At 41.9% G+C, this 21,993-nt stretch overlaps 2 protein-coding genes and 1 long non-coding RNA gene across 12 annotated transcripts in view; 2 read left to right on the forward strand and 1 right to left on the reverse strand.

Annotated features, from left to right (window-relative positions):
- The window catches only part of PMS1 (PMS1 homolog 1, mismatch repair system component), a 43,720-nt gene extending 29,381 nt beyond the window's left edge, over positions 1-14,339 (reverse strand). Inside the window, exons 1-6 of one of the 6 annotated variants that reach the window (XM_084522904.1) lie at positions 13,189-13,503; positions 12,705-12,764; positions 11,803-11,956; positions 9,063-9,245; positions 6,992-7,094; positions 5,435-5,598 (exon numbers count right to left, since the gene is read on the reverse strand). In XM_084522904.1, the coding sequence (XP_084379030.1) occupies positions 5,435-5,598; positions 6,992-7,094; positions 9,063-9,245; positions 11,803-11,934 (582 nt within the window). In that variant the 5' untranslated portion in view covers positions 11,935-11,956; positions 12,705-12,764; positions 13,189-13,503. Of the gene's footprint in view, positions 1-5,434; positions 5,599-6,991; positions 7,095-9,062; positions 9,246-11,802; positions 11,957-12,704; positions 13,504-14,023; positions 14,143-14,308 lie in introns of those variants that run through there. The other 5 variants (XM_084522903.1, XM_084522902.1, XM_084522905.1 and 2 more) reach the window with 5 other exon arrangements.
- Positions 13,864-21,722, forward strand: ORMDL1 (ORMDL sphingolipid biosynthesis regulator 1). 5 transcript variants are annotated; one of them, XM_084522912.1, is made up of 4 exons: positions 13,864-14,094; positions 16,018-16,198; positions 18,528-18,679; positions 20,183-21,722. In XM_084522912.1, the coding sequence occupies exons 1-4, from the start codon at positions 14,033-14,035 to the stop codon at positions 20,316-20,318; spliced, it is 531 nt and encodes a 176-aa protein (XP_084379038.1). In that variant the 5' UTR covers positions 13,864-14,032; the 3' UTR covers positions 20,319-21,722. The 5 variants fall into 5 exon arrangements, with proteins under 5 accessions (XP_084379038.1, XP_084379039.1, XP_084379040.1 ...); XM_084522913.1 differs by lacking the exon at positions 13,864-14,094 and adding an exon at positions 14,331-14,454 and having other exon boundaries at positions 16,005-16,198; XM_084522914.1 differs by lacking the exon at positions 13,864-14,094 and adding an exon at positions 14,357-14,444 and having other exon boundaries at positions 16,005-16,198.
- LOC311438493 lies at positions 14,564-15,675 on the forward strand. Its single transcript, XR_014694139.1, has 2 exons — positions 14,564-14,978; positions 15,166-15,675. It is a non-coding gene; the product is annotated as an uncharacterized lncRNA (long non-coding RNA).
- Positions 21,723-21,993: the final 271 nt, after the last annotated feature.

Below are 21,993 nucleotides of genomic sequence, written 5' to 3' on the forward strand. Positions count from 1 at the left end.
AAGAAAAGACTGAACTGTACTCCAGGTCAGCATGAAAACACGTTGGTTGCAAAGCACTGCAGATTCTTAATCGTAATTCCCCTTTACATTTTAAAACATAGATTAGGGAAAGAGTCAATTTATCATCATTACATTAACGGGAGCAGCCTTTCCAACTCCAGGAAGAGCTTGAGTGCTGCTGTTTCTGCTCAGCATAGACTTCTTTTCAACATGCAGCTACGACAGCGTTTGGAAGCACAGCGAATGAATCTGAAGTGCAAACCTGTTATTAAAAATGGTGAGTTTACCCTAATGCACAACTCTGGTTATTCCATCCCTACAAACAAACAAACAACAAAGCCCAGTTACTACAGAAAGCAAACTGTTACTGTGCTCATGGACACGGACTGGGGGCGGCCAAGGCTGTCCTGTAAGAGGAGACTAATTGTAAAGCAAAAACTTGAGCTTATAGCAGAGAATAACGTGGCATTTCCTCACAAAGAACTAAAATGGTAAGTAACTGCAACACAAACCAGGCATCACATACATGCCAAAAAAGGCTGTTTCCAAATCTTACGTAAAGCTGATGTAAATCATTAAGAAGCATCTCCACATGGCACACGCTCCAACTCATCACCCAACAGCATCCCTCGGTTAAAGGCCAAGCACAGCCACAAAAGGGGTCCGGGTAAGAATCACACCCACCCTCACAAGGGCTAGGGAGGGGGCCACTGGCACCCCGGAGGTGTGAGCCACGTCCCCCTGGCAGAGCGAGCAGAGAACAGCTGGGGGACATGGCTGGAGCGGAGCTGAGGTTCCACCTGATGGCACACCGGGGCGTTTCTCCAACATCACCAGCTCCTGGGGCTGCCGTGGGCTCCAGACGCCGTGCAGTGAAGAGCACAAAGGCTGTTGTTGTGGGGCTGAGCCCTGCGGCACCTCCCGCGAAACACAGCCCGAGCCCGGAGGTGGCCAGAAGATGGCATCTCGGGCTGAAGGGCTTGCCGTGGGCGAAGCGGTAGCTGACTCCGGAATGTTCTTCGCACGCCTTCAGATAATGTTAACTTTAAATAAACTTGCTGAATACTCATGTAAATTATTTCCATTTGGCTGTCTCATTATTCAATATGCTTTCAAGGAACATGGTGATGAAAGAAGAAAAATACCTCTTTCTAACATAACCATACTGGCAAGAGGATCAACATTATCAGTATTCAAAGAATGTCTTGGCAGGATAAACCTTCATAAAAAGAAGGAGCACGAGCTAATCCAAGTTGTCAAAATAGCAATAGGACTTCAAGGGTTGATCTGCAAAGTGATTCATTATTTATTGCTAATGCAAACAAAACACTCCGAGCAGAAACAGCAACCAACTATTTCCTATCAGAAAGTCACTGACAAAGAGTACACGATAAATAAACCCTGGAAGAATTGATAAAAGGAGATCTGTTTTTCTTGCTAGAAAACAACTCAAAGGCAGGAGGAGTATCGCTCTTCATAGAAAGCAAACCAGACATTTAATGGACATATTTTCATTTGTACTAACATGGATGTGAGATGTGGTATAACAGCAAGGAAAAAAACATGGAAATTTCACTGAGAAGCATGAGATGAACACCATTAAAATCAATGTAGTGGAAATACAGCACGCAATGCGTTGTGGGTCCTAAAAATGCATATACATTCAACAGCTCAATAAGAAGCCTGATTTTCCAAAATGGATTTCTTCCAGAATCGGTCAGACAACCATTTTCAGATGCCGAACTTCAGACATGTTAATGAAGCTTTCAGCCTCATTACATTACATATTCTTCCTCAGTAAAGTGAGAGCTGTGCTTTCTTCCATTCTCCTTTCATTTCTTATAAAATGCAGGACTTTAAGAAGGATTATTGTAAAATATACTGCTTTTGTCACTTATTTTCAAGATCTTTTAAAAACACGTTGTGCTACCCTTTCTACTTTTTTTTAACCCATCTTTCCTCGTCTCCTTCTGCAGTACCTCATCTCTGCTACCTTCTTGCTCTTTTAAGCCTTGGAACCTGATCTCACTCCTGACGTGTATCATCTTCTATTGCAGCAGAAAGCATTGGCTCAGCCTCAAGAATTTGGGATTCTAGGAACTTGTTTGAATAATTGAACATACAAAATTTTTTTTTCAAGTAATATATAAACCACGAGCTCCATGAAAAAATAAAGCTATTCTAAGAAGTTGATTCCTGGTACATGCCAAACAAATACAACAGCCACCAAAAAAATGAAAAAGACAACCTGACTCAGTAGAGTATTATCCTAACACACACATCCTGTAGCATCGTATAGGAGATGCATCTTCTGATCTGAATTAATAATTGTAATGACAGTAATATTTAGCATCTGAAGGAAAATGAATTGCATGTAGACTTGTTGAAAGTAGTTATGCACTGGAATTACACAATTCCAAATTTCTGGAAATGCACAGTGCAATAGGCAGTTTTTATTTTGCAAGGAATGACAGCAGCAGACACACAGGAATATGCATTCATTTGTTTTAAGTAGTTTGAACATTATTTTATAGCAGTTTTGAAGAACAGACAGACTACACTTTCTATACGATTCCTTTGGCCTTTGATATTTCCAGCTCAGCAATAGCTACTGAGCGACCTCTTGTGTTGAAAAACGTCTGAGCAGTTTTTTTTTTTTTTAAACTAATTTTTATTTTAAATAAATTAAATTAATTAGGGCCAGCAGTGCAAAATGAAGAGCCGAAAAAATCAGCACTACTTTTGCCATTACAATGAATATATCCTGCCTGCAGAAAGCAGTTGTACTGATTTACTTTACCAAAGAAGCCTACCCAAACATGCTACTGGAGAATTTACCTCTGAAGCAGAGAGGACAGGACGCCTTCACACATTCCCAGCAACTGGAAACCAAGTGGTTTGGAGCACGGATGCATCACTTCCTAAGCTAGGTTGAGACCACTGCCTGAAATGAGCTTCAAGGAGCCGTTAAACATTTCTTCAAGTACTGCTACCCTCCCATGGCAAAGAACGCAGTGACAACTAAAGCAATTCTCTTGTCTCTTCCTTCCTTTTTATATCAGAGACTCATGCCAAACCACGTAATATCCTCTATTCCTAAGACTACTGGTCTGCAGAAGTATCACACATGCCATTAGATAATAATACATAGTTTTTTTTTTTGTTTTTTTTTTTTTTTTACATGATCAGTGCCCATACCATACACGTCCTGATCATTGCTTTCCAACCCCAAAGTTTTTATTTTTCTCCAGCTTGCTGTTGTCCCACACTTTGAAGTACAATGTCACTATCAGAAAATATTTCACTGTCAGAAAAAATGTTTGTATGTGTACAGAGTTAACCTGGTGACAAAATATCCCTAAAAAGCATTTCCTAACCTTTACCTCCAACAAAACCAAAGCAGCTTACAGGACACTGCTTGCATTCCTTCTCGTTGGTCAGCAAAAGGACAGGTTGGTAGAACGGAGCCATTTACATCTTCATGCATTTCTTTCAGCTTTAAGTGGGTTTTAGATGCCACAAAGAACTGAACAGTGATGTTGCAAAATGAGATCATTACCAAGTCCACTGCTCAATGAAAAAAACATACTATTGGGTCCTTAACTGAATTTTCAAAGCTAACGGCTTGCAGGAATCTATTTTGCCAGCTGAGCACAGCCAGCATCAAAAACATGCAATGCTTGCTGTCTCAACATTTTTCTTGTAAGTGCCATGAAAGAGACGTGACCAACTTGCACATTACTGTCACTGCATTAAAATAGACATTAAAAAAAAAAAAAAAGCTATGTAATAGCCTAATCAAGGGGGATGAAACCAAAATGCCATAGAAATCATTCGCAGCCTGTCAGTAGCAATCTCAGCACTGCTCCCCTTCTCATTTTTCCACTCCTCAAAAATCACTGCTTCCTTACCCAGGAGACATGTTCCTATGCCTCTCTGCCAACATCCAGAGGCATCAATAGGAATTTCCAAACAGACCGGAGCACGCAAACTCTAAAAGCAACCATGCAATAGATGTCTAGATCAGCAAGGTCAGCTGAGCAACCACGCTCTGTACAAAAAGCAAGGCATTTCCCAACACAGCATATCAAACTCAGGATCTGTCATAGAAGATAACAAGCTACAGTTGCCACACAGGGGAAAAAAAGGTCGACAGAAGGTACTGTACTAAGCCCTTGTAGTAACCAAGAACCATAAATAAAAGCCCCAGCTTAACCAGAGAAAAATTGTACCACATCCGTCAGAGAGAGCAAAAACCAAGCCACCAATTAAATATTAAATTAGTTCTATTAACCAACATTTAAGACCAATCCTGTGAAGCACTGCTAGATATGTCAGCGAGCTTAACACAATTTATGAAGTAAAAAATCCTGAGGTGTCTCTGGTTTTGAGCTTTCTGTAGTCTCCATGAAATACCGCTGAATGTAGTTACTCAGCTTTGGAATACCAATTCCGTAGCCACAGGGCTAGCTTTTTGGCATTCACCACATCTACACTTTGATATTTAGAAATACATACCTAAATCTGATCAAAGTATGTTCTACAACTCCAGAAACAGATGGACAATCTGCTGTCTTTTCAAGAACACACAGTGTAATTCACCATTTCCCCTGAAAAGGAACTCCTGTGTGAATGTTTGGTTGACAAGCAACCGATCCAAACCGAGCAATAAACAGGGAAAAAAACAAGGTCAACAACCAGAAGTTTAGAATAGAATTGCTGAGGGGTCTGGCCACGAGATGTCACTCTCGACTTTGTGGCAACTCGGGAATTCATCAGTGTAACTTCCCTCTGGCGTGTCAAAAGCAGGAGCACAGCCAGTAAAATCAGCTATGGGAAATTGAGGTCAGGTAAAGGAGACATGCTTGAGGTGCCACTTCTGTAGCTGTGTGTTAAAATTACTGTTCAGTAACCTGTGAAGTCTAAGTAGCCTCCAAGAAGCCTCTCAATTTGTTCTCTCAATTTCAACCAACAAGCTCAACTAAAGCTTGTTGTTACAACACGTTACTCTTACACCCATGTAGCAAGCTGTTTTGAAATCTTCAGCTTTTAAAAATAAAACCATCATTATGCATTGAGCTCTTATGACTCAGCACACAGCAAGCTACTTGCATGTGCTGTAGGTTAACACTTGAGTGGGCCCTTTGTCATCATAAGAGCCGAGTTCTTTGTTCAGCAAACACCAGCTAAAAATAATGTTTGTACTTCATACGTCTGCCCAAGATATCTGTTGGAGCAGGACAAAAGGCAGAGTGTGGGTTTTAGGAGTTTAAGATTAAAATCTGTAACCATTGTAAAACATACATATATAGAACAAAGAAAGAAGTCTAAAAGCAACCTATGATGAAAGAAACTTCCTAACTATTTGATGAACTTCATAAATTTCTCAGAAACTGAGCCTTAACATAGCTGACAGAGAAATAGTCATTAGTACCTTATTATGTGTAAAGATTATCCTCAGCTCTGGTTTTATGATGCCATATGCTATCAGAAGATCTTGGATTTTTTTCAGTTCTTCCTTGCATTTTTTATTTGTTGAGTAAAACTGTTTTCTTACAGGAAGGTTCTTAAACAACTTGAGGACTGTCACTGTTGTACCTGCAAGTGGGTGAGAAAAAACAAAACAAGCAGAAGTTACATTGAGTAAACAATTTTTTTTGCACTTGAAGAGGACTGTATGCAGCCCACTGCATACAAATAACTCCTAGTAACACTAAATTACATTATATCAGCTCGAGGAGAAGAAATATACCAAGTTAGCAGTCATCTCACCAAAATCAGTGCCAACAGACCTCACTCACAAGCTTTGCCTCCCCTAACGTACCTCTGCTCAAGACGCAGTGCCTGACAAAAAGAAGGGTATTAATCTACCAATACAACCATAAAAATTCCTAGTTGCCAAGTTAGATAGTTCCCACAGAATTCATTTTTCAACAGCAATTGTTTCACAATTTTGACAGAACACACAGTAACGCAACTTCCAGGCTCCAGACCAGGAGTTCTGGCTGTGGAAAAGACTGCAGCCTAAATCCTAAAAAGATTTCCTGGTTCAAATTAGCTCTCTGAGATGCAGAATTTTCAGATTCAGGCCTTTCTTTGGGATTTGTCCATTGACTAGCCCTAGGCAACTGCTTCTGACTTAATGGCTCCCTGCTGCCAGTCAGCAGACTGACAAGGAAGAGACAGGTCTGGCAGCCAGGCTCCCCTCTGGGTGTACAAGGCCCTCCTTGCTTCAGGGGGCAAGAATATTGACGAGCAGCTTCTGTGGCTCAGCTGGGACGTGCTGAGGGTGAGAACAGAGGTACCTTCACAGACAAGCAGCGACTGCTTCCTCAGAAGCCCACCTTAGTCACAAGAAGGGAGCAAACAGCACCTCCTCCGGGAGCACAGACCTGCTGGAGCGTGTATGCGAGGAGACAACGCTGTCTTCAACAGTCCTCACCGGGCAACAATCAGCCAACCAGAGCTACCAGCAGAACAAACGCTGCCCCAAACCCACACCAAGTCTGAAGCACCAAGGCCACCTCTGAGGCGAGGGCAACCTTTATCTTTCACACAAACATGCACAAGGATCTCTATGGCATGCCCTTCCGGGCAGGTTAAAAATAACTGAGGCTTTGCTCGGTTGGTCCTACAGCCACGCTGCTTCCAGCTACTCCCTCATGTACAGGACAGCAACTCTTCCTCCTTTAAACAAGGGTTTTGCAATGCACAGAAACATTATTTTTGTTTTTATTTCCACTCTGCCAGCTCGAAGAAGAGAATCAGAGAAGGAGACGCTAGTTTCTAATTGCTATCTAAGGCAACTTCCAAGACATTCTCATGATAACAACACGTTCTCAGCTGACAGACATAAGGCAAGACACGTTTACAGCTGCCAAGATTTCACACTCAGCCTTCAAGTATAGAACAGATATTTCAACATCAAATAAGAGCCCCAGAGAAATAAAAAATACCTGTCTGAATGCAACGCTAGAGCGCAGCATCCTACCTTGTCCAAGATGAGAAGGCCTTTGGGAAGTTATGTGCCCACTGTTATCCAGCGTATACTGAGTGCTGACACTATCAGCAGCTGTCTTTGTTGTGATCAAAACCTGTAAATAGGAAAAATAAATCATGTCAATCAAGGATTCCCAAAGATCAGAAGGGGCTTAAATAAGCTTCGCTTCCACTCTAACCATCGTGTTATGTTAGTCACCACGATTACATTTAATGAGTTTATAGAACTCTTCTCCTACAGGTGTTTTCACAGTCACAGCACACATGCAGCATTATCACTCAGTTTTTCCATCCATTTAACTAAAAGCCACGCATTTCTAACAGTGTGACAAAGTGCAAGGTATCCCTGGTGCCTACCAGGCGCACTTCTTTGTCTTCTATTCTGAACAGTTTAAAGGAACAACTAAATCCACCGACCAGTTTGCACTTCCATCCCTCACGAGAGAAGACATGCTATGCCAGCTACGTGGGATTACACAGACCCAGCTACTATCAAACAAACAGAATATTATCTTTCCACACCCAACTGTATCTAGCAATCACACAGTAGTGTGTTTTGTAAGCTATTAAGGTAATACTCCGACCATCTTTAGCAAGACCAATCGCACGCCAGAAGTTCAATCAAACTGCACCTCCCTGAGTTCAGGTACCAAGATTTTGAGTGACAGAGCCACTGTGCTTGAACCACCCGAGAGACACAGGTTAGCAACTCCTACAGAGCTTCAGGATGTTGTGGTTTATTCTAGTTTCTCGTCCAAATCATTCTGAGCTCAACCTGTAATTGATTAATTGGAAATGACAATATTACAGACATGGTTAAGGGCCAGTAGTACAGTGCCTCTTAACTGAAACTTCAGGGGGCAGTTTGGGTAGGCTGAATGCAATTAACACCAAGAGCATTTAATTAATGTAATTACCGATCCATGGATTAAAGAAATGCCTATTAAAGTACTTAATACACTCAGAGCAACTCCCATCTCTTACGAAACACAACCTGGAGCTGCTTAAATGCTCAGAGCAGATGGCATCCTGTTCTGACAACTTGTCTGCAGGAGCCAGAGATTGAGGGCTGGCATCGCCTGTCAAAACACCAACACTTCTGAAAGCATCTTTGGAAATCTCCATCCACACACACAACCCACTCCTGCTTAGTGCAACGCGAACGTAGCCCAAGGTAGCACGGAGTCAGGCACTCTCACCCCCTGACACCTCTCCCGACCTTGATGGTTGACACTTCCCCTCAGCCACTGACACCAGAACCTTCCTGCGGGATCTAATCCTCGGCAGGCTTAGGAAGAAGAACCCCACACTTGATGGTGGCACAGCACACGGACAGAAAGGCAGAGCACAATGGAACACGCAGACGCCATGCCCTTCACATGCAGCACGAACATTGCTGGGATGGTTTTGAACTAACGTGGCTGCTTTTAGTCAACAGCTTACGTCTGAAGCGTCCGTACCCTGTCAGCGTCAGGCAACACAAACACCGGGCTCAGACTGGGGCAGGCCAGGGTGCGGGTTCCTGTTTACTCTTCAGGACAACACCAGGTTTGTGCAACTGCTGCCATACACATGTCAAGGAGCGACGTGGAGCCCAGCAAGATCCCATGACTGCTGCTCACCTAGATAACATCAAGGCAGAAATCCTCGCTGCAACTGCAGCTATGTGGGCCATCAGTGCCCTGACTGAATCCTCCTGGCCACCACCTTCTGCTTCTTACTTTGACGTAGCTTAATGCAAGGAGCAAACTCAGCCACACTCTTAGACTTTACATTTTCTGTTAACTCTACAAAGGGCAAACCAGCGTTCCAAGCAATCACGTATCTATCTACACCCTGACACAAATGAAAAGGACAAAGAAACACGAAGCAATCCATCCCTGCTCCATTCTGGCTGAGACAACTTCTTGGGTAGAGAAAGGCAGCACACGAAGGCAGACTGTTCTGGCAGCCTGGATGGAGCCTGTTTTCTGAACAATTTGAACACTTTGCTCTGACATTTTATTCAAGCTTTCACAGACATGCACAAATCACAGAATTCCAGACACACAGCAACTGCTCACCTCTGATATGCAACAAATTGATCCCAGGGCTTCCCCACGAAAACCGTACGTTGTCAGCTTTTCAAGATCCTCAGAAGAGCTAATTTTTGAGGTGTAGTGTTTAATTGCCATAACTGGAACATCAGTGACCTTGACTCCACTGCCATTGTCTCTTACTTCTATTTTGTCAAACCCATAATTCTCCTTAAAAAGAAAAGAAAAAAAAAAGCAAACAAAAAAAACCAGAAATTGATCACAAAGACAGACAAATGAATTAAGGCACCAAAAAACAGCTAAAAATACTGCTTCCCTGTTTTAATATTACATGTCAATCTGCATGATTCACCTTTATGTGTATGTGATACATATTTTACCGAAGTCTGATTTAAATACTTCTCATTTCAATAAGCACCTGCATAAATAGTTACAACTCTGAAAACCCAGGCAATTAGAACAACTAAATGAAAGATGGAATTCACATTCTGTAACATCTCACACTCAGCCCCAGCAAACAAATGCTTCCTTCCAGCTATATCATAATCTGCAGGTGTAAATCACAGCCAAAGAATTCACAAGCCAGGAGGTTAAAGTAATTAGAGCTGCAGGATCACTAACTAAACTTCTTTTACAGAAACCATGTGTGGCTCTTTGAAAAGATTATGATGTGACATACAGAAAAGCACGCTGTACTGTGTGGTACATCTAGGAACCTTAAAACAGGTTTTACTTCGAAAAAACGTCTTGAGTGAGTGGCTACCATGGTTCCAGAGCACGTGGTGGGTGATCACAGAAAGCTAAACTGAACTAACTTTGTTGTTCCACCTGGACATACGCTAGAAGCAGTTAAGAAAAACAGGATGTACTCCCAGGGTTATTTCTCAAGGTAAAAAGTAATGCAACTCAAAACAAAAGGAAGGCATCTTAAGATAACACATGTATTCACATATAACCTGCATTATGAAACAGCAAAAGCCTCTGAGGCAGGCAGAGAATTATAAATATTTAGTTAATTGATATACAATAGAAACGTTGGTAGTTTTTGCTTTGAGTATTAATGAATATTGCTAAAGTTATCTTCAGGTGAAAAACAATGCTTCTGCTTATATTTGAGTCAAACTCCTACTGGGAAGCAACATGGAAACTGTGATGTACCTCAGCTGGACTTAAAAACACGTCGGGACATAAAAAGGGGAAATGTTCCACTCCACTGCAGTATGCAACAAGGCAGGGTTTGGATTTTGCATTTTACCATGAACAACCGCCTTCAATTCTGACACTTGTCGTTCATCTGCTTTGGAAAACAGTGAGCAGATTTATCTTCTTCACAACGTTACTGATTGGTTTTCCATTTCATTTCTAATGTTCTTCATTTTTACTCACGCACATTGTCTTAAAATATTACTGTATAAACTTTGTATTTTGTTAACACCTTCCACTTGTGCTCCACGGCCTTAATCCCATGTGATGCTATGAGATGTTTATGCTATTCTAACAGACCACTGATGCCAAGCCATGTGGTTCAGCTCCCTCCTCTTTCACTCACGACTGCATGGACCCATCTCTGCTTCAGCTACAACTCTCTGAAGATCAGTTCAGCTCATTAAACTGGCACAACACAGTCCATCCTTCTTGCTGGTCTTTTGCATTAGCGAGATGAACTGATCACGAGAGGCAGAAAGGTCTAGCGATATCAAGCACAGGGTTTTAGGTCCATACTTTCTGAATCCCACCTCTGCTCCAAATACTACCATAGGCTGTTGCTCATCTCTCTGTTTAATTACAACACACGGGTGGAAATCAGACTTCAAAGATTAGTCTCAAATTCCCGTCGTTAGAGCTCAGTCAGTGAAATCAATAAAACCAATGGCCGTGGAGTCTCTGCACTCACACACAAGCAATTATATTGCTTAATCAACAGTTTTTAGCATTCTTCAACCTGAACCCAGGGCATCTCGTCAAAAATAAAACCATTGCTCTACATATGCTTATTGCACAGTCATGCTACTGAGGCAGCTGACCCTGCTGCTCACAAGGCAAGCTCCAGCGTGTTTGTCTTTCTAATAGCAACAGAGCTGAGGTTCAAATTAATAACTAGATAACACGTAACATCTTGGCCACAGTTCAGTTTTTGATTAAATGACTAAGTTTATATTGTAATGAAAGCAGTACCACGTTATCTAGAGCTACAGTACGAGCTGATGTGTTCCCCGGTCTTGTCTAAAAGCCATCTGCCACACCATGCGAAGACAACACCACCTATTGGAGTTTGGTCAGCCAAGAAGGCAACAGGAATAAAACCCCAGTCAAAGCTTCCTGCTACAGCTTGCCACTGCAATGGCTTCTACCTGCAAACCACCTCACCTGCAGGTTACCTCCTGCCTGGCAGTAAAAACAAAAAAACCTCTCAGTAAGCCAGTCTAGCAGTGAAACTCAAGTCCAGCATCTTTTAAAACAAGCTATTAATCAGAAAAAAAATTTATGAGTAAGAAAAGAAGTATTAAATAAGCTGGCAATTCTTCTCAAGACACACTCAGCAGCACAAACACAACTTGTCGTTTCAGTGGGGCCTCAGAACAATAAGGGAAAATGATTTGGAACCACTTTTATTTGAGGTTAAAATGTATACTTATACACAATTATTAATACCCTCCCACCACCAAAACTACGACAGCCTAAAAAAAATACACTGGCAGTGGAACAACCTTCCCAGCATCTTATTTTATGTATAATTACCTGCAAGCATACAAGAAAGAGGACTTACCAGTTTAACGTCAATACTCGTGGCACTGGCATCCAAAGCATTTTCTATCAGCTCCTTCACCACGCTGACAACAGAGGTAATCACCTGAGAGCTTGAAAGGAGACGAACAGTTTCTGCTGGGAGCTGTTTCATAGTGGAATTAGAATCGGAGAAGCTGCGCAGAAACAAAGGAGAAATAGAATATAAAAGACACGCTACAAATCTGCATTTCTAAATAATTGTTTTACAGTGACTTTTAAATGTAAGTGACATGTAACGTTACAGCTAAGGAATACAATTTTCAAGACACACTAGGACACAGCTTTCTCTCCAGTCAGAGAGTTTGACTCATGGAAGAAACAGTACACAGAGGTCTAGACTAGGAAATATTATTTTAAGCAGACTTAACTTCTACCAAAAAAAAACAACAAACAACACTTCAAGAATTCAGAGATGTAGTGAGGAAAGCAGTATACTATCTCACATATATAAAGTCATCTCCTCTAAATTACCATAACATGTGACTTTGATCTTGCAATTATAACAGAAAAGACATTACATGGCAACCTGGAGTGCCATCAGAAATGTCTTCAGGTAGCGTATCTACCTAGCACCACGTCTAATTCTTGTGCTAATGACAAAAACTAAAACTTTTGAAACTTTATCATTTTTTTCCGAACTCTTTGTATAATTTTTCCCTGCGTTTGTAATTTCTGAGCTCCGTGCTGCTGACTGTGCTCTGCATATGACTCCCAGTAGCCAAAAATTCAAGGAAGAAACGTGACTTGAAAGTAACTCCTTTGGATCTGGTGAGGGCAGCACAGTTGTGCTGAGAAAAGTTGTATTCATTGGCATTATGAACTACTGTCAGTAATAATGAAAAAACAAAAACAAAAAAAACAACTTCTGAATTATAACCTTACTTTTCTTATCAGACTTAGTATGTACCCGCAGGCAGCTCACTTGATTTCTGGGTCTTCCAACTGAAAATAGAGATGCCTCATATTATATGCCAATAGAGGTGTTTTTATCAGTGAAAACACTTACAAAAGGCTACAAAATCCCAGTTGTATTATAATTTGAGACAACCTACCATAAAGATTGTAAGTGGATCTGCAAGTTTTGGCATATATTGGCATATCTTTAAACACACAACTAGATGTGATTAACCAAGCTCCAGCTAAAATCTTTGCTGATCCTTGCAGCCCGACACAAGGAACTCAACCATAGCTTTTGCTTGTACACAAGAACGGGGGCAGAAAGAGCATTACTAGCTCTTTGTGCCTCAAGGAGGGTTCAAGGACTACATCACTCCGTCTTACAAGGAACGTTGTCTGTCCACAACAGCACCCTTTACTGGGAGATGTGGAACGGCCATTATTTACACTGAAAGACAAACAAACCCACAATCCCAGTTGACTGATTGCTTCAGTCCAAGCTATCTGCTGGAGGACAGCGTGGCCGGTTCCCTGACTGCACACTCAGCATCTGTCCCGAGGATATGAGCACATGGGGAGGAATGGAGCAAACCCAGAGCTCTTCCTGACACGGCGAGGACACCGGGAGGGTGTGCACAGCAAGGGACTGTGGCCAGCACCCCAGACTACCCTGCAGGGTACGTGCAGCTGATACAATTACAGAACGCTTCTCTGCCTTGATATCCTTCTCAGAAGTGCCACTGTAAACATGAAGTACAAAACAAATACATGGTTACCTGGAAAATAAACCAAACCAAAAAAAAAACCACTAACCACCACAAACCAATGCACAGTGTTTTGAAGAAGCAGCAGAATTAGCACTTTTCTGAGCACAGCACCAGAAGTTTTTTTTTCTCTTTATACTTGGCATTTGCATTCCAAAGAGGATTTGCCCTTTAGATGTGGTTAAGAGATCTGACAAATCATTTTCCCACCAAACACACTGACAAAGGCAAGGCACACGGGAAGACAGGCGTTAAAGGCTGACCGATATTACTCGTCCAGAGGCACTCAGGAAGGCAGGTCAGGTCGCACACCTCACTCATGGCTTCTGCACCAAGTGTTTTCTGCCTTACTAAGAGCAAGCGCCAGACTGCAGCTGTGCATTTTTATTAAAAAACATTGACTAAGCTGAGGGAGGATCTAAGAAGCGATGCTGCACGCTCCCACACCCACTCCTCGGCCTCCTGGGGGTTCCTCTCTGTGGGAATTAATAAAAATAACACCAGAACAGCGCCAGGCAGCGCAGGGCCCCCTGCACTAACCTGGAAGCGATGGGGGAAGCCCCACAGCACCCGCAGGGCGCAGGGGCAGGCGTTACACGGCTGATTTTGGGGTCTGCCCCGCTTTATTTTTGCGGTTCCCGAGCAGCCAGGCCCGCTATGGCGCTGGGGGAGCCGGGCGCAGGCCTAGGCCTGGGCGGGCGGCCGGTGGCGGGCGGGCGGCTCCCCCTTTTCCCCTTTTTTTCCCCTTTTCCCCCTTTTTTGTTTTCCCTTCTCCCCCCTCACGACCCGCCCGCGCCCGCCCCAGCCCCGCCGTGCCCCCGCTACCTGCGCGCCCGCCGCTGCCGTGGGCGGCCCCGGCTCCTCCCTCCCTTTGCCTTTCCCTTCCCTTCCCTCCCCTCAGCGCTGCCGGGGGCGGCCCGGCCGGCATTGCCCTGCTCCGAGCTCCCCCAGCGCCCCTGTGGTGAGCTGAGGTGAGCTGAGGGGAGCTGAGGGGGGGACGGGGGGCGGCTGGGCTGGGAGCTGGGGGTGTGTGTGGGGACTGGGGGTGTGTGGGGGCTGAGGGGCTGTGTATGGGCTCGGAGCCGCAGCGCCTCAAGCCGGGGGGCTGGTGCTGGCAGGAGGGGCTGCGTGCGGCGTGGAGCTGCCCTTTTGTCCCCCACAGGAGGGCTCGGCGGTGGCTGTGTTGTCCCATGGCCGCCCCGCCTCGCCGGCGGCCCCGCACCTGCTCCGCGCCCTGCCCCCGGCTGTGGCGGTGCCGGGCTCCGGCCCTGCGGCTGCAGCGGCTCGGCGCTGCCCGGGGGCGGCTAAACGAGAAACATGAAGAAAAAAACGCTGTCAAAATCTTATAATTTCCTTCTGCGCGCTCATAAACCGGTGATGCTTTGTCCTAGCAAGGTGGTGGCAACCTTCTGTTGCAAATCTCAACACATGCCCGTTTGGAAATAGCGTGCAACAAGTGCTGGTTAAAACCAGCGTTGCCCCGGTTCAATTGCAGGTTTGTCGCATCTGTTTTTATTTTTCCACCTCTGCTAATGTGCATGTTGTACATATCACAGCGTGTTTTGCTGCGATATCACAGCTCCTACAGGGCTTTACTATCCTAAACAAGGACAAGAAACAAACTTCCTAAAAAACGCAAATTATTTCTGCCAGTTAAACAACTCTTTTGTATGCTGATTTAGAAGGAAGTTAACAGCTCTCCATCACGGTCCCATAAATAAATACAGTCTTCCAGGTATATTGTCTTACAAGTCATGTGAGTATGAAGTATGCAGCAACTTTTTTTTTTTTTTTAATAATTATTAGAAATTTTAGTATGCCAGGCCAGGAGGGTCTCCTCCATTAACTTGTGTCAGTTTCCCAAAGTAACCAGGATCAGAAAATTGTGCTGTGTGTGTCTGTGTCTGTCTGATCTCAGCCAGACAAAAACGTCAAGGTAAGAGTTCCAAAATCTGCAGAAAACTGCCCGAGGGAGGAGGGAAATCTGAAATCTGCACTTGGCTGCAAAAGAGCAGGCCTACATTAACCCTTATTCAGTCTTCCTAGCACTCGGTTGCCAGGCACTTGGTAAATGCAAATTTCCTGCGTAGCCTTAACACGAGTGAGAGGAGGGGGACAATCACTTGCTATGGGAAGTAGGACAGAACTGTGGATATTGTAGTGGCAGGAGAAAGGAATTTAGAGGATAAAAATTACAAAGATCAGTGTCGCTATAGGTTTGCACCTTCAGCTTCTAACAGCACAGCTTACTCTGTTTTGTTTTTTTAAACGTCCCTGTTGTGGCAGGCCTGGTGGTGTGGGTTTTTTGTGTGTGCGCGCATTTTTTTAACAGCTTCCAGCAGCCTCTTTGTAGTGACTTCTTTATAAAACATACCTGAAGATCTCGAGGTACATCTCAACTTAGGCACCATGTTCCTTCCAGACCTGCTTATTTTAAATGGTCTTTTTCCTAATTCTCAGCCTGCATATATATATATCTGTTGGGAAACTCTATAATACAGCAGTCTCACTCTTCAAACAGTTCTGTTTTACAGAGTTAAAATGAACGTAGGAGTTGCCCACAGCGAGGTAAATCCAAACACGCGGGTGATGAACAGTCGTGGAATGTGGCTGACATACGCACTCGGAGTTGGCATGCTTCACATTGTCTTGCTCAGCATTCCTTTCTTTAGTGTCCCTGTTGCATGGACTTTAACAAACGTGATTCACAATCTGGTGAGTACCCTCTCCTGTAAGACAATTTAAAAAGTTGTTCACGTGTATTTTTAGAAGCAGTTGAAGAGGAAAAAAGCCTGACTGTATGGATAATAAAATCCATCTAGCCAAAACACTTTCTCTACATGACATATCTGCTATTAAATGGGTTGGCACATTTTGGGAAGAGGATTGCTTTGGGTCGAAGCAGAAAAGTTATGAGATATTTCTTATGTACTAAACAGATCTAAGAACTGTAAATGTAATGTATTAAAAATATTTTCAATTAATGTTTCTGCATAAATGTGTTCATATCTTAAAATGTTTGATTTCAGTACTTCAGATGATGCTTGTTCCTTGAGCGGAAGCATTCGTGTTCTTTTTTTGTTTTGGTTTCTGGTCAAGCTAGATGACTTCAGCACACAACACTGTAACTATACATGACATTAAAAAAATTATATTTGAAAGCGGTGGGAAAAACTGCACCGCATTGACCCATTGAAACTGATTTGTTACTCAGTGGATTGTGATTTGAAGGATGACTTCTGTATGCAAAAGCATTTGGAAGCTGAAGACCTTGAAAATCTTTCTGCCTTCTCTCCCCAGGATGATATAATGCCGTTATAACTATTTAAATAATGCAAATGCATATATTGGTCCTGCCAAGCTTAGAGAAAAGAAGGCTGTAATGCAGCAATTCATATTGTACTTGAGATTTGCTAACACAGCTTTCAAAGGCTAGCAAAGAAGTCTTGACAAAAAGATATCTTCCTCCTTATTTAGGAAGACGATAGTTCAACTTGAGACTGAGGTTAGGTAATACCCTCTGTTATCCTGTAGAATTGTTTTTATTTTTCCTTGAGCCTTTTTTTTTTAAAAAAAAAAAGGTTTTAAAAAAAAAGGTTTAAAAAGGTTTAAAGGTTTAAAAAAAAAAAAAAGGTTTAATAATAGCAGGTTGTAAGCATTAGTAGAACATTTCATTCTTTATCTTTGACAATATCAGACATGCCTGACTTAGGAAGATACTAACAGAAGCAAAAATTACTAAATATTTCCCAAATACCTTACTAAATTAATTCAACTCGATATAATGACAACAGGGATGGGAGTGTGCACTGGCAAGTAGTTTTCTAGTGGAACACAGAAGATGAGTATAAACCGTAGTTTGGATATTTTAGCATTTACATGGCAGTTTTGTGTTGTTATTATTTATTATTATTGAAACAAATCCTTAGATGCTTTGATAAAGATTTCTGCTAGAGGAGAACTCTCACCTGACCTTAAAAGCAATTTTGGCGGTCCTTTGTGTAAGTATCGGTGCAAAATAAAATGTGCAGTAAGCATTTGGATGTCCAAAAAACGCCTTTTGCTTATTAAAACTGAGATACTTTGAACATCATGAATATTACACAAACTGGTTCTTTTGTGGTACTAGGCCTCTGGTTAGGAGGCTGTTTCAAAAAAAGTGTAAGAAGACATGAAGTGACTTGCTCAGCTCTCACCTCCTTTACAAGAATTCAGAAAAATGTGATTTTTCTGTATAAATCTTTCTATAATTATTTCTCTGGGTGCATAAAAAATAAATGCACCTGAAAGAAAGAAAATTGGAGTCTTTATTTTCTGGTAGAGACTCTTGCTTGGAGTTGGCATGCTGTTTTTGATAGAAGACAAATGTTTGTTAAAATTGGAAAGTTTGTTCATTTGTTGAAACTGGACTCTCCTATGCCAAATGAAGGGACTCAAATTTATATTTTAGAACCAAGTAGCCGTGGCATCCTTCCATCATATAATGAAAAAGAACAATCCAGTGTGGCTCAGGAGAAGTAGCAGAGATGGACAGATGGCATTCAACAGATTGCTGGTAGTTAGCTTCAAAGTATTTGAAGCTAGAGGGGGATTGCGAAAACTTTCAGAAGTTCTTGTAATATTGCCAACGTTCACAGAGATTTTTACTTTGTGTAGGCTCTACCTTGTAACTCAATTTAAGACTGTTAGGGAAGCAGTAATATACATTGGTAGCCCTAAACTTTTTACAGTACTTGTTTAAATTCTGTTGATGTCATGCAATTTTTGCCATCTGATGTAGAAGATGAGGCACTGGATTGAATGTCACAGACCTCAGCTTTAATTCTGAATCCGCCACTGACTGTGTAACTTTGGGCAAATCATTTCTTGTCTTTTCCTTTTGTTCGCCACTAACTAATGTGTTATTTCAGGTTAGCTGCTCTCCTGGGTGAGAATTCATTTAGCCTTTTTTTCTTTTTTCTTTTCCACAATGCATTGAACAATGTAGCAATTATATAACACAGATAAAAGTGCCACTGTATTCGTTTTTTTCCCCCCCCCTCAGGGCATGTACGTCTTCTTGCATGCAGTAAAGGGAACTCCTTTTGAAACACCTGATCAGGGGAAAGCTAGGCTACTAACACACTGGGAACAACTGGATTATGGAGTACAATTCACATCTTCAAGAAAATTCTTCACAATCTCTCCTATAATTCTGTGAGTTCTAAACTACATTATGATGATTTGAGTCATATAACCCTGATTTCAAAAGCTTTGATGAAATGAGCTGCAATTTACATTTTAAAGCATATTCTCTCTTTCTTGCTTGTTCATATCTACATCAAAGAGGTAGGGAATATGTATTTACAGACCATATTATCAACAGTCTTCCTTCCTGCAGCTTTCAGTACTAATTCATGTACTGAAGTTGAAATTTTAAAACCCATCCCATTAATAACTGTTTACAAAATTAGAAAGCTTGTGAGGAAAACTTACTATTAACCCTCAAAGTTCTTTCAGAGATTTTGAAGTCACAGATACTGAAAAGCTAAACTACTTGCCTTTAATGCGTATACATTACTTTACAGCTTTTATTAACCATTTTGGATCTTGTGAGTTATGCCCTCATAACTTCCCTAAGTGGCAGTGTGCACTGAATGAGGCCCATGGTACTGCATGTCAGTTGTGCCTTGTTCAGATTGTCTTGTGTACACTAGTTATGTAAATATACTGATTGGAAACTCTACAGCACCTGTCTCTGTTGACAAAAGTACGGTTGCATAACTGAAAGAAATCAGATACGTATTTTATATCCAGTCCTAAAAAGTTTGTCTGTTTTTCCTATAAGGAAGTTGTCCACTGGCTTGGCAGGGTTGCGGGAGGCGTGAGGGAAGATATGGTGTTGTGTACAGAAAGTTGTTTCACAAAGGTTAGAGTATGAAAAAAGTACTTATAACTGCTCAGATAATCCTCTCTTTCTTCAAAGATAGCTTCCTGCTCGACAGTGAGAATTCTGTATTCCTAACACTTGTATATGGTTCTCTTCACGCACCAAGAATGTGTAAGAAGCTGAATAAACGTCTCCCATTTGCTGGAAGAGCAAACAAAAAAACCCAAATGTGATAACCACACTGCCATGACTAGTTTTTGCAAAAAAATAAGATGAAATTATTGGTTCAATGTGTAAAAAAAGTACGTAATGAATTGGGTTCTGAGGCACATTCCCTCACTTTTCCAGTTGAACAGGCTGTGGACTAGCTTTAAAGCAAATTGTGTTGGAAATGCAAACCAGACATTTTAAGATCATCCTGCTCACAGATGTGCTTAGCAGAACTGAGTTTTGCACTGAAGAATGTCGAATGGTTTGTCACTGAGTTTGCAAGGGTAGCTGAAATGCACATAGTTTTGGTAACAGCTCTTATACCATGTAAAGTCTGTATTACAAATTCATACGCTCTAACTTCAGGGGTGGGGAGAAATGCTGGAGGACAATTCTACTTGAGAGTTGCTTTCTAGCACCTTGAGAATAATTGAAAGAAGATACTTAGTCCATAATATTATTCTATGGCGTTCTAGAACCCAAGGTGAGATACAGGAATATATCCATTGCTAGCTAGTAAAATGTATCTGATTACTGGAGCACCTTTTTCAAACAGGCTTTGTTGGTGTATTTGTCGATAAGGGTGCCATCAGCTAAGCTTGTTCCCTTTTCTCCTGCAGGTACTTTCTGGCAAGTTTCTACACAAAGTACGATCCAACACACTTTATTCTCAACACCACCTCTCTTCTGACAGTGCTTATCCCCAAGCTGCCGCAGTTGCATGGTGTTCGAATCTTTGGCATCAATAAGTACTAAGCAGAAGGTGTGATGCTGACCGACCCTGACATGGCTACTGCTTCTTGGGCAAAGGAAACAAGTAGTCTACTGTGCCGTTCGTCTAATTGTATTCGATGAGAGATGCATTTACATCTGAGGTACAATTACTACTTCCTAAAGCATTGTCTGGTGTGAAAGTTGGGTTTATAAGAAGATGCCTTCAAATACCGAAATGTGAAATGGAAACGTCAAGAAGAAAGATTTCTGTGAAGAACTGGGCAGGCCTAGCTCTAAAGCATAATCAACACTAAAGACTGTATGTAAGTCTGGCTGATGCGAGTAAGGAAGCTATGAATAAATGCTGAAATGGAGAGTGATGTTTCACAGATGCCCAATCAGCCATGACACAAGTGATAATCTACTAAATAAATCCAGAATTTTTCCATTGAAAGGACTGGTGGGGCTACCGTTGCAGGATAGTTAAAAGTAGCTGGTTACTGCTGTATGGATTGTAGATGGGTGTGTTTGTTACTGCATTGTGGAAGTTTGTCTCACAGTAAATACTGTGACAGGTGGTATAAAATGGTGGTATAATTCATGCCTTATCTGCTCTTGTGATTTTTGTCACAAAGACCGAAGAAAGTCCTTAACTGTCAGCTCAGGGGATTTCTACATCAACTTGGTAGCTCGGTTTATGTATGCTTTTGCAAATTGTCACTCTTGCATTTATTTCATTTTGCTTACCAGAACGTTGATTTGTCAATGTGTAAATGGGACATCCTGAGAAACTGAAATGTCTTTTAAGGTGTAGCTTTTTGACTGCTTTCTCTGATACTTGACTGATGGATTATTTTTCAGTAGCCGAGAGACCTGTAACAGTGGGGGAAAGGGTTGCTGTTGTTACAGGAGAAGGAGCTTCACTATAGAACAATATCAGAATATGAAGAGAAACTGTAAATTGTAAGTTAGAATAGAAGTGGAACTAGAAATAGGTGAATTGACAGATTACATGGCCTAACAGTATGCTTTTGCAGAAAAGGATATAAATAATTTGCATGTCTTGGAAACGTGCAGGAATACTGCATTTTAGGGGTACCGTGTAGTATTGAGTAATCTTGTATATAATCAACTCTGGAACTAGAATGAAGGAGGTACAGCTGAGCTCTAAGCGCTTATTTCTGTATCCTAGCAAAAAAAAAAAAGGATGAATTTTTAAGTATACCATGTGGCTTCCAGACAGAAGCGACTCAAGATTTGACAGAAGACTATTTAAGACTTGATTTACATTTTGGTTGCAATGACAGCCAGTGAGGGGGAGGACAAAAAAAGCTCAGTGGTGTATTTCTTTTCTTGCTAAGAGAATGTTCTGGCAATGTGTGATAAATATGTTGTTTAAAAAAAAAATGTCATTGGAAGTAAAAAATGTCTTATTTGTGCAAAAAAGTGGTAACTGGCTATTTTTAAAATAACATCCATCACCGCATTACACTAGCCCCTCAAAAATGTCACAGAAAATCCCTGTTTTGTGCAAAAGTGCCCACGACCTGAGGACACGGACTGGGTTATCAACGCAGCGTGACGGCGGCTGGTGGCGGTTAGTGGTGAAAGTGCAGGTGGGACAGAAATAGGAACCGCGGCTTCACCGCTTTAATTTTAATTTTGATTTAAAATGTGCGAGCTGCCCTCCCCCGGCCGTCTGCCCCCTGGGGGCTGG

The sequence above is a fragment of the Aythya ferina genome, assembly GCF_964211825.1.
Source record: "Aythya ferina genome assembly, chromosome: 6".
Classification (NCBI taxonomy): Eukaryota; Metazoa; Chordata; class Aves; order Anseriformes; family Anatidae; genus Aythya; species Aythya ferina.

Bases quoted from the DNA above. Each gene is read 5' to 3' on its own strand.
- ORMDL1 (XM_084522912.1), top strand. From the start codon at position 14,033: ATGGGGGAAGCCCCACAGCACCCGCAGGGCGCAGGGGCAGGCGTTACA. The intron at 16,199-18,527 runs GTGAGTACCCTC...CCCCCCCCTCAG, and splicing joins CAAACGTGATTCACAATCTG to GGCATGTACGTCTTCTTGCA. The intron at 18,680-20,182 runs GTGAGTTCTAAA...TTTCTCCTGCAG, and splicing joins ACAATCTCTCCTATAATTCT to GTACTTTCTGGCAAGTTTCT.